This window comes from Chlamydotis macqueenii, chromosome W, assembly GCF_036417535.1.
Source record: "Chlamydotis macqueenii isolate bChlMac1 chromosome W, bChlMac1.mat, whole genome shotgun sequence".
NCBI classification, from domain to species: domain Eukaryota; kingdom Metazoa; phylum Chordata; class Aves; order Otidiformes; family Otididae; genus Chlamydotis; species Chlamydotis macqueenii.
This window is the reverse complement of record NC_141592.1, coordinates 6,881,734-6,893,982: the sequence shown is the minus strand read 5'-3', so window position 1 is coordinate 6,893,982 and position 12,249 is coordinate 6,881,734. Positions and strand designations below refer to the sequence as shown.

The following is a 12,249-nucleotide window of genomic DNA, read 5'->3' as shown; positions in this document are numbered from 1 at the left end:
GCAGGCGTCTGCCGCGTGACATCCCTTTGGCACTGCAAGTCGTGCAAAGTTTGCTGCCGAGGGATGGGAGTGGTCCTACCTCGTGTCGGATGATAGTCTTGAAACCTTAGGTCAAGCACACGCAGTCAACCTCCTCGGGGATTCCAGGTGTGTGTATGTAAGCAGCGAACGTCTGAGTAGTGGCCGTAGTGAGTTAGTCCTGCATAGGAGAAATGCAGGTCTTGCTGTGCCTCGTAATAGCATTATAGAGATGTCGCAGCTCCGCTGCGCTAGGCTTTGGTTCTGAGCCCCCAAACTGGATTATTAAAGCAAAGAGTTCCAGCTTTTCTTATTTTTCTTAAAGAAAATCTAGAAAGCGGTCATCCCGCAGGCTGCAAAAGCTTCCCAGACAGCCCTTGTTTCTGTGGTGAAGCGGGACCGTGATAACGGCATGCTTGCAAGGTCCACGGATGCTGGTGCGCCACAAGGCGCTAGGAACTAGAGCGAGCTGCTTAGACCGTGGGGGAAGAACGCAGCCGTGACCTACACGATGATGTTAACTTGAAGTTGGTATCCCGTGTAGCTTTTGTATTCAAATGCTGCAGACGAACAGTTAGGGCTGTCTTCTGCTCCTGAAGGTGGGGGTTATGTGCAGTATAGAAGGCAGACTCGTGCTATTGCGCTTGCGGGCTTCCTGTGATTCTGCTTTTGTTCAATGCTCGAGCTCCCTGTGCCGTGGAAAACGAATGGCCGCTGGTCTTCCACTTAGCTAAATTCTCTGCTGATTCAGCGAAGCCGTTTGTCTCCTGCCTCCGTGTGGACGGCGTCGAACGGAAAAACTGCTTGGGGAAACGATCAACCCAAATTAAAACCTACTGGAGGTCGCTGATCTGAAGTACTGGCCCGTCTCCTTGCCCCCATCGTCTCGCATGCTGAATCCCACTTCTGGAGGGGGCCTCTGTAAACGCGTTGCGTCTTGCGTATAGAAAGTATTAACATCACGTAAGAAAAGTCAACGTTTCGGCTTGTGTTTGGGGTATCTGGTAATCTGCTTCTGTACGAGTTCAGTGGGGCAAATGGATTTGCTTAAGCTGTTACCTTTCTCTGAAGGCGGTTACGTTTGAACTGTTCGCTCTTCCTCCAGCGCCTTGCGTTCCATGATCTTTCGCCCCAAGCTCCGCCGCTTTTCCTAGTCGTGCCCGAGGAGCCAGTTGTTATCGGGTTATCTGAAGCAGAAGATTCTGGCGGCTCTGTAAGTACTGTGGAAGCTTTCTGTACGCTCACCTGTACCTGTAATGAGTTCCTAACTTCCTGGACTCTTTCCCCTCCCCTCTTTTCCCCTGGATAGGGCACAGCAGGCTGTTTGGGGTTTTCTGGCGCTGTGATCTTTTGCCTGTGCTCTATCTTGTAGCGGAATTGAGCTTTTTTTTGACTAAAAGCAGTGCTATAAAGCAACACTCGTCCCTGGGTACGTACTTCCGGTGCAAAGTGCGGTGTTGTTTTGGAGCGCGGTCTGATGCCTGTTGTCGTGGTTTAGGGTAAGAGTAGTAGTACTTCTCCTAATCCGGAGAAGAGGGCTCGGGGGAGGAAGGGCAAAGCTGGTTGAGAGGTGCCGGGTGCTTCCCCCTTAGCTGTAAAAGTCAAGTTCAAAGACTTGGTAAACCCACGCAAAAGGCAGCCTAAAGCTTGTTTTGCACTAGAATGGCTTATGTTGCCTGAAGGTATGATGGGGGCTCTTCTGTCGTCCGTTACTGTCTAGCTTGAAAAAAGCCTGCAGCTTTGCTCTGGGAAACGTCAGCTGCAGGCGGACAGAGAGCAACTTGAAGCGCAGTGGTTGAATTGCTCGGAACTGGCCAGCTGGTTTCTCTGGGTGGTTCTCTGCTCTCATTCCTTCCCTTCCCGCCCCCTCCCCTCTTTGTGCGTGGCTTTTAATTGTATTTTATTTTATTTCTGGTTTTGTACTTCCTTCTCCAGCTTCTTGGGCGTTTTAATGACTGTTGGCAAGAAGCGTGCCGCTCGCCTGGGCCTGACCAATGGATCCCGGGCGGTTGCGGATGAAGGGCCCGAGGGTGGGCGGGCGGTCGGTCGGTCACGTACGTCTACGTATTCTGGGTGGCCGTCAGTCAGGCTGGCCGCCCGGCTAAGGCTTCTGCACCGCAAGAGTTGCTGCCTGCGTACAGACTGCCGCTGAATGGATTTCGCCTGTTGCCCGTCAGTCTAGCCGCTGTTGATGTCTAGTTTTTTGTGACGTGTGTCCGTGGAAGGTAACGAAAGCTTGGAGCAGCACTTGCACAATAAAGATTTACCGTGGGGATATCATCTCTGTCTTGTGCGTCTTGCTGGGGGCAGTGGTTCTGCGGGTTAAAATGGTGTCTCCCCGGCGCGCGAGCATGTGGAACGTTTGGAACGCTGTTAACAGACCGATTGATAGATGGTGATTTGCCCAGTCGTTTGAAGCGTGACGCTGGAACCGCTTGGCAGCCTCCTGCGTCTTGTAGGAAGCAAACTCTGAGCTTTTTGGAAGCGGTATGCAAATGGACATAGAGGCAGCGTAGGCTGCTGCTAAAGCTTTAGAAAAATACGGTATGTGAGGCTACGGGCACGCCATACAAGGGTGGTTTCGGCACAGCGCGCTGCGTTGGAAGCATCCAACTCCGGTTGGAGCACTTTATCAATGGCTGCGTGGTAAGGCCCCGTTGATATCCCTTTTCTGGTGAGGAGGGATATGGTCGGAGAGAGAAAAGGATGGGTCTGAATGGCAGCTGTGGCGCTTCCATAGCACAGTGGAATCTCTCTTTGCTCCCTTTGGGTCAGCTGCCCTGGCTCTGTCCCCTCCCAACCTCTTGCCCGCCCCCAGCTTACTGGCCTGCGGGGGGTGGGGAGCTTGGAGAGACAGCCTCCTTGCTGTGGGAGCACTGCTCAGCAGTAGCCAAAACACTGGTGTGTTACCAATGCCCTTCTAGCTACAAGTACAAAGCCCAGCACTGTGAGGGCTGCTATGGGGAAAGTTACCTCCATCCCAGGCAGACCCAAATGAAAACTTACATCACAGGGAGATGGCCAACTTCATCTTTCTTTAACAGCTGTTGAACAAGGGAGATGGGCACGGGAGGGAGGCAGGGCCATCCTTTGTTGCCTACCACTGAGAGGCTGCTGAGCCTGGAGACCCCTACAGGTTATCATCAGCTCCCGCTATTCCGTGTAGGGTCTGACGAGGCAACTGGGAACCCTCCGAAGAGACTAGGTGTCCCCCGGAGTGTAGGCAGCTAGGGTCTGGCGGCCGGAAGATATCGCGCTGTACGGGAAGATAGGACCCCTCTCCGGATAGCCAATAGCGTTTAGTCTATGATGTAAGCAGACGGCAGTGACGTTGTAAACCCAAGCTATATAAGGCCATGTTACCTACCAATAAATGCCATTTGCCGTCCACCACATTGGTGTCTGTGAGCTGATGGACCGAGCGGCCTGGGGGTGGTCGCCGTGCCGTTCCTGAACCAGGTCGCCACGCCAACAAAGGCAACAAGTGGTGCCGAAACCCGGGAAAATCGCCTGGACGGGTGAACGGCGGCCGGAGCGGCAGGACCAGCCCGGCGGGGAGGACGCTCCCGGACCAACAAGGAGGATGGAAGCCCTTGTGAAGGTCGTATCACAATTACATAAGCAGTGGGGTATTGATTGTAAGCCCCAAGATTTTACTCTCGCAGTTGCGAGGCTTTTACAGACTGGGGCCATTGACCAGCCGGTGGATATTCTCCACCCTGAAGTGTGGGATAAATGCACTAAAGCATTAGCCGAGGAGACGATGTCCTCGGGTAGTGGGAAAAACCTTAAGTCGTGGGGGAAAGTCGTACAGGCCCTGCAAAAGGCTTTACAAGAGCAGGAAACCTGGAGGGCGGCAAGGGACTGTTTGTTGGTCACCCCAAAATTGGGAGTCGGGGCAGCCACGCAGACTCCGCACCCCCCAAACGGCGATGATTCCGCAGAGTCTAAAGACTTACGAGAGGGCAATACACCCCCTCTACCCCTGAGCCCTTCGCCCCCTGAACCCCCGAACCCTGACCCGCTTACGGAGGGGCAGAAGTGCACACTGTCCTTCTGGAGTGGGTTAGCTGCCCCAAAATGGCGCCGAACCCCAGGGGGGAGGGCGGGACAAAGACGTCCCCGGCGGGAAAACGGAGGAAGCGCTTGAACTAACAAGCACACACGAACCGGAAGGGGAGGAGAACGAGAAGGAGAAGAGTGGTGGAGGCGACCGGAAAGAGGAGAGGAGCGCGAGCGAGGGGCGGAGAGCCAATCAGAGCGCCCATCTGAAAACACGCCCTCATAGGGCAAACACCCCGCCGAGCAGAAGGAGGGGCGAGCCAAGAGGGAGGGAACGGTCCGCCCGCAAGGGAAGTGGGCGGGGCCGGAGCCCAACGAGAAAAACCGGTCAGTCGAGTTCCGACTCCGGATCAGATAGCAGCTCGGACGACTGGCTTGCAACTGATTCAAACTCAGAGGAGGAGGACATGAGGGTAAATAGAGTCAAAAGCAAAAATACCCACATCCAAAATAAAAAGGAATCGCGAAGGCAAAAAATTCCTCTCACGGATTGGAAGAAAATAAATATTGCCTGTGCCGATTGGGTCCCATCGGCCACGCTGGCGTTCCCGGTCCGGGTGGCGGATGGGGGACAAAGGGTCTACTCGCCAATAAACCCCAAGGATATACAAGCGATTGTTAAAGCAATTGTGGACAAAGGGCTCAATTCTGCCCTGGTCTCCACCCTCATAGACGGCGTCTTTGGGGGAGACGACATGCTCCCATTTGATATAAAACAAACTTGTAGACTGATCTTTGACGGGGCAGGGATGATCGTTTTTAAACAAGAATGGGAGGACAACTGTACGAAGCAACTAGCCCAAGTAACCGGGGCGGATCACCCGCTACACGGCTCCAGCCTGCAGCGGCTGATGGGTTCAGACCCGACAATGATTACCCCCCAGGCGCAGGCCCAGGGCATGCGGGCCCATGAAGTTATGACAACTACGCGTGCGGCCAGAGAAGCTATTCGCACAGCCTCTAGAGCTATTGTCAAGCCGTCACCCTGGTCCACAGTAAAGCAAAAAGAAAGCGAAAGCTTTGCGCAATTTGTGGATCGCCTCCAGACAGCGATCGACTCCTCGACCCTGCCTTCGGAAGCGAAAGGCCCGGTTGTAGCAGAGTGCTTACGTCAGCAGTGTAATTCAGCAACCAAAGAAATCCTACGATCACCGCCAATGGGGTCGAGTATCGCGGACATGATTAAGTATGTCACGAACGAAGAGCATTCAGCCCCGATCCAGGTGGCTGTCCGCACCGCAATAGCTAACGTGATGGCATGTTTTAAATGCGGCCAGGTGGGCCACGTTGTAGCAAACTGCCCTCGGTTGGGGAACCTGCCAACAGCACCCCCCCCGCGCCAAAATCGACCCAGAGGACCGTGTTGGGCCTGTGGAAAGAAAGGGCATTTCGCTAAAGAATGCAGATCTAAAATCCAGGGAAACGGGAGGGGGAGAGGGCACCTGGGCTGCACACAGCCCTCTCCCACTTGGGACACGAGGCGGCCCAATTGTGCCAACCCCAGATGGGGCGAAACGCTCCCGAACCCGCTGCCCCCTCGAGAAGCAACCAACTTTATGGCTCAACCAACGGTCCAGCCGAATCTGCCCCCATCTCAGGAACAGCAAGGACCACCCTTTGGGGGCGGGACCCCAGGGTGGCCCTGACAGTAAAGTGTGACAACCCGCCAGTGGTGTGGGGGATCTGTTCCCTCTATAATGCCTTAAATGACACCACTATTAGTGTCCCCTTTTTGATCGACACTGGAGCAGATGTTACAGTTATCCCTGAGACGAATTGGCCCCCGCACTGGAAATTGGAAGGCGCCCCCATGGTGGGTGGAGTCGGGGGATTAACCCAAGCCCGGAAGAGTGCTCAATTGGTAGCAATCACGCTTCACACTGAAAAGGGACCGGAGAAAACTATTACCCTCTTCCCATATGTCATGTCAGGAGTCCCACCCCTGTTGGGAAGGGACGCTCTAGCCCTACTAAAAGCCAGGGTGACAAATTTACCATAAGGGCCACTGCCGCATACCCACTCCCACCAATCAGACTGACATGGAAATCGTCCGATCCAGTGTGGGTCGAGCAGTGGCCCCTATCAAAGCCTCGAATGGACGCTCTTCTTGAGCTACTTGACCGCGAACTACAACGAGGTCACATAGAGCCTTCCACTAGCCCGTGGAACACCCCAGTTTTCGTAATACCCAAACGATCTGGCGAGGGGTTTCGCCTCCTCCATGACCTGCGTGAAGTAAATAAGAGAATTCAACCAATGGGTCCTGTCCAAACGCTGTTGCCCATGAACTCTATGATACCAGAAGGACAACCTTGCGCTGTCCTTGACATTAAGGACTGTTTCTTTTCGATACCCCTGCATGAAGAGGACAAAGAGCGGTTTTCTTTTTCTGTCGTGTTCCCGAACAGCCAACGCCCCAACCTACGCTTCCAGTGGAAAGTGCTGCCTCAAGGAATGATCAACTCACCCACTATCTGCCAGATCACAGTGGACCGGGCGCTGGCACCGGTTCGGCGCAGTGACCCAACCGCCACTATCATTCAATATATGGATGATATCTTGATCGCCGCACCGTCAGGAAGTCAAGTGGACCAACTGGTGTCAACGGTCTCGGAAACTTTAAAAACTAACGGATTCAAAATTGCGAGCGCAAAAATCAAAAGAGGACCATGTGTGAGTTTTTTGGGAGTGGGAATTACAGGTTCTTACATAACCCCTCCCCAGATAAAGATCCGTCGGCGTATCAAAACGCTCCATGACATGCAACAGCTAGTGGGGTCCTTGCAATGGCTTCGTAACATCGTCTTGATCCCTCCAGAAACCATGGCCCCCTTGTACGATCTTCTAAAAGGAAAAAACCCATGGGAGCAAAAAACTCTGACGACGGAAGCAATGAACTCCCTCGACTTCATCGAGCAACAGGTATCGTCAGGCACGCTCGCCAGATGGAACCCAGGTGCACCGCTCGATCTGTATGTACACTTCACGGAAAAGGGGGGAGTAGGGGCACTAGCCCAGGGTCCCCCTGAAAAAGCGCAGCCAATACAATGGATAGTCCTGGGAAAGCCGTCGCGTGCATTCTCTCCAGGAGTCGAGTGTCTTGGCAACCTCATCATGAAAGGCAGAAAACTCGCCCTGAGACATCTAGGCATCGAACCCGCCAGAATATACCTACCCTTCCGCAAACAGCTTCCAACGCAGTCAGTGGCAATGTCAGAACATTTAGCCATAGCCCTCGTCGGATTTGGAGGAGAAATCCAGTACGCTGTAAAGCCCCCTTGGACTCAAATGCTGGCAATTGTCGACATCGACCTTCCACGAAAAATCATGGACCGGCCCCAACAGGGACCAACGGTCTTCACAGATGCATCCTCGGCGACCTCAACCGCAGCAGCAGTATGGCAATCGGAAGGAGAATGGCGCTGCATTAAAGCGACCGATCATGCGCTTTCAGTCCAGCAGCTAGAAGCAACGGCAGTAGTACTAGCCTGCGGGCTGTTCCCGACAGAACACCTTAACATTGTGACCGATTCGATGTTCGTGGCTAAACTTTGGTTGGCCATGTCGGGGCCTGGCGTGTCAACATCCACAACAGCATTGATGCTAGAAGAAGCACTTTCTTCCCGAAAGGGCACCATATCGGTCATCCACGTCAACAGTCACAGTCCAATCAAGGGATTCTTCCAAACTGGTAACGACAAAGCAGACGCCACTGCAAAAGGGCTGTGGACGCTAAGAGATGCCCGTCAGCTACACGAGTCTCTCCATATTGGAGCTAAAGCGCTAGCAAAGACATGTGGGATTTCAGTCACGGACGCGAAACACGTAGTAGCTACGTGTCCCCACTGTCAGAAAGCGCCACTATGGTCCAGTGGAGTCAACCCCAGAGGTCTTAAAGCCTCTGAGGTGTGGCAAACGGACTTTACGCTGTGTCAGCTACTGAAGCCTCGAGCGTGGCTAGCGGTAACTGTAGACACGTATAGCGGAGTGATCGTAGCCACACACCTTAAGACTGACTCCAAAGCGACCATCCAACATTGGCTGACAGCCATGGCGTGGCTTGGCGTCCCTAATCAGATCAAAACAGACAACGGTCCGAATTTCGTTTCTAAACCAGTCCAAGCATTTGCTTTGAAATGGGGTATTACTCTAATACACGGTATCCCGTACAACAGCACGGGACAAGCCATAGTTGAACGGGCAAACCAAACTCTAAAATCTAAATTAGCATAATATTTTAGCTAATTTAGTTATACACTTAGTGTGTTTTTTATCCACAATTACGATATATTTATTTTTTTTAAGATTGTTATGTTTTTAGCTAATTTAATTAGCATAGGGAGGGGGGAAATGTAGGCAGCTAGGGTCTGGCGGCCGGAAGATATCGCGCTGTACGGGAAGATAGGACCTCTCTCCGGATAGCCAATAGCGTTTAGTCTATGATAGCCAATAGCGTTTAGTCTATGATGTAAGCAGACGGAAGTGACGTTGTAAACCCAAGCTATATAAGGCCGTGTTACCTACCAATAAATGCCATTTGCCGTCCACCACATTGGTGTCTGCGAGCTGATGGACCGAGCGGCCTGGGGGTGGTCGCCGTGCCGTTCCTGAACCAGGTCGCCACGCCAACAAAGGCAACACCGGAGCAATGTTAAAAGAGGGTCAGGAGCACGGGTGGCGCTCTCCTCTGTCCTCCCCGTCAGAGGAAGGGGTCCAGGGAGGAGGAGGAGACGAATGGAACAGGTGAATGCCTGGCTGCGTAGCTGGTGCCATACTCAAGGTTTTGGCTTCTGTGATTGTGGATCTACCTTTGAGAAGCTGGGTCTGGTGGGAGCTGATGGGGTTCACCTGACCAAGCAGGGCAAGAGGGTCTTGGCCCTGGCAGCTGGCCAGACTGACAAGGAGGGCTTTAAACTCAACTCAGTGGGGGAAGGGGATGGAGTTTTGAGCAACAGAGAAGAGCCAGGGGCTGCTGATGTGTTAGGAAGCAACCTGAGAAATGCCGCAAAAGAATTGGGGCTTGGTCCTCCACAAAGGCGACACGCGGCCGAGAGAAAGCTACGGTCTACAATCAGACCTCCCTGGGAGGCCATAGTGCCTACAATTCCAGGGAACAGATCCCTTGTCAGTCCTCGGAGGGCCGCCCCCTTTGTGTATGACGCCCCTCAGAGGGGGGCCGCGGTAAAGGCCCGGGCCTAAGGAGCGCTTTAGTACCACCGCGGGACTGCTGTCCGCGACGCCAATTCTGTTACGAGCCAGGGCCGTAGCAGGTTTGTGATTCCCTCGGACTAAATTAAGGTGAAACACCACCAAAGGATCGATTTAACACTCAGCGCAACGACTTAACTTTGAAAACTTGGAAAGCATAAAGGGGTTGGTAGCCGGGGCTCTTACCAGAACATTTCTAAGAAGGAAAAGAGAAAAAGAGGGAAAGGGATAGCGCCGCCCTTGGATCCAGCGCCGACGGTGACGGGCGGCCGTGATGATCTTCCGGTGGGGGGCTCGCACGCGGCTCCCTGAGGCAGTGTCTTCTCTAGTCTGATCCCCGCCTCCAGTTATGCCCCTGGAAGACTGGTATGGTCTGGGTCCAGAGAGTTCTGAGTCCTCTGCGCAGGCGCGAAGCAGGCGCTGAACGTGAGGGGTGGTCGGAAGCCCCTTCCTCAGATGACTGCTGTGTGACCCCTTGCCATAGTGGGCAAGTCGTTAACAGGGACCTGTGGAGCTGCACATCCCCCGTGCGGCCTCCAGCTCCTGTGTTACCGGACTCCTACCGCACAGCACCCTGTGCGCCACAGCCACAACAATCTTGGAGACATCAACACGCATGAACTCTTTCAGGCCCTAACAGCGTGCAGCTTAGAAACGTCTGCAATGGAAGCGGGGCTTTCGGGGAACAATTTAGAGCAACTTGTGTTGGTTCTGCGAAATGTTCTGAGAAGCGAAGGCCTGCCCTGCCCTGGCCAAAGCGGTCATTTGACCGGAGGGAGCAGCCCCAAAAAGCCACAAGCACGCTTGGGGGGGGACTCGATGCGGTAATAAATAACAACAACCAGTACTTCTAGCTACAACAGCCTCTTCTGAGGCCTCGTTGCCCGCCCACAGGGTCGCAGCACTACACGGCACAGATCCCTCCGCAGACTCGCCCAACGTCTCCTCCCTTCTCCCCGCCTCCGCCCCCGCCCCCGCCCAGGTCGGATCCCTCCGCGCCGCGGGGGCACGCAAACTCCGCGAGCCCCGGTAAGCACCAGGTCGACGAGGGCGGACCCGCCAAGGGGGCGGGGACAAGCGAAAGCGACAGACGAGACAGCCAATCGAGACGCGGGCTGGGCCGGCGGCGATCTGGCGGCCCAATGGGCGCCGCGGAGGGCCTGGCCGAGTGGAGGAAGCGCGGGGGCGACGAGGGGCGTTGTCGTGGCTGACGAGAATATTGGGGCGCCGCTGCTGTCTTCGGAAAGATCGTCGGCAAGGCGCTTCCCCGCCAGCGTCATCTACGAGGACGAGGAGGTAGCCGCGGCTTTGCTCTGTGCGCGGTTCCCCTTCCCCCCGCGCTCGCAGGCACCCTGAGCCGAGGACCCGTTGCGCGGTGCCCGGGAGCGCGGCAGGGCGGGTGGCGGCGTTGCTGCGGGGGAGGGGGCGGGGGGCGGGGCCTCTCTGCGTTGTGGCGCTCTCTGCTGCCCCGTCCCTAAAACATCGCGCTTCTTCGGTGCCCCCCTCCCCGGCTGCCGCGGCGCGTACTGGGTTGCCGGTGCTGTCCGGCTCGCCTCGGTTCCCAGCCCCGCCGTGTCGTGCGCGCGCGCGTGCGTAGAGGAGGGCCTCTGGCGGTAACGCGCTTGGTGGCAGCCGCAGGCGTCTGCCGCGTGACATCCCTTTGGCACTGCAAGTCGTGCAAAGTTTGCTGCCGAGGGATGGGAGTGGTCCTACCTCGTGTCGGATGATAGTCTTGAAACCTTAGGTCAAGCACACGCAGTCAACCTCCTCGGGGATTCCAGGTGTGTGTATGTAAGCAGCGAACGTCTGAGTAGTGGCCGTAGTGAGTTAGTCCTGCATAGGAGAAATGCAGGTCTTGCTGTGCCTCGTAATAGCATTATAGAGATGTCGCAGCTCCGCTGCGCTAGGCTTTGGTTCTGAGCCCCCAAACTGGATTATTAAAGCAAAGAGTTCTAGCTTTTCTTATTTTTCTTAAAGAAAATCTAGAAAGCGGTCATCCCGCAGGCTGCAAAAGCTTCCCAGACAGCCCTTGTTTCTGTGGTGAAGCGGGACCGTGATAACGGCATGCTTGCAAGGTCCACGGATGCTGGTGCGCCACAAGGCGCTAGGAACTAGAGCGAGCTGCTTAGACCGTGGGGGAAGAACGCAGCCGTGACCTACACGATGATGTTAACTTGAAGTTGGTATCCCGTGTAGCTTTTGTATTCAAATGCTGCAGACGAACAGTTAGGGCTGTCTTCTGCTCCTGAAGGTGGGGGTTATGTGCAGTATAGAAGGCAGACTCGTGCTATTGCGCTTGCGGGCTTCCTGTGATTCTGCTTTTGTTCAATGCTCGAGCTCCCTGTGCCGTGGAAAACGAATGGCTGCTGGTCTTCCACTTAGCTAAATTCTCTGCTGATTCAGCGAAGCCGTTTGTCTCCTGCCTCCGTGTGGACGGCGTCGAACGGAAAAACTGCTTGGGGAAACGATCAACCCAAATTAAAACCTACTGGAGGTCGCTGATCTGAAGTACTGGCCCGTCTCCTTGCCCCCATCGTCTCGCATGCTGAATCCCACTTCTGGAGGGGGCTCTGTAAACGCGTTGCGTCTTGCGTATAGAAAGTATTAACATCACGTAAGAAAAGTCAACGTTTTGGCTTGTGTTTGGGGTATCTGGTAATCTGCTTCTGTATGAGTTCAGTGGGGCAAATGGATTTGCTTAAGCTGTTACCTTTCTCTGAAGGCGGTTACGTTTGAACTGTTCGCTCTTCCTCCAGCGCCTTGCGTTCCATGATCTTTCGCCCCAAGCTCCGCCGCTTTTCCTAGTCGTGCCCGAGGAGCCAGTTGTTATCGGGTTATCTGAAGCAGAAGATTCTGGCGGCTCTGTAAGTACTGTGGAAGCTTTCTGTACGCTCACCTGTACCTGTAATGAGTTCCTAACTTCCTGGACTCTTTCCCCTCCCCTCTTTTCCCCTGGATAGG

General features: G+C 54.6%; 1 protein-coding gene across 1 annotated transcript; it reads left to right on the top strand.

Annotated features, from left to right (window-relative positions):
• The first annotated feature begins 3,533 nt into the window (after window positions 1–3,533).
• LOC147596562 (endogenous retrovirus group K member 10 Gag polyprotein-like) lies at window positions 3,534–5,726 on the top strand. The gene is made up of 2 exons (XM_086769774.1): window positions 3,534–3,619; window positions 4,965–5,726. Exons 1-2 carry the CDS (start codon window positions 3,602–3,604, stop codon window positions 5,724–5,726), a joined length of 780 nt encoding a protein of 259 aa, XP_086625900.1. The 5' UTR covers window positions 3,534–3,601.
• Window positions 5,727–12,249: the final 6,523 nt, after the last annotated feature.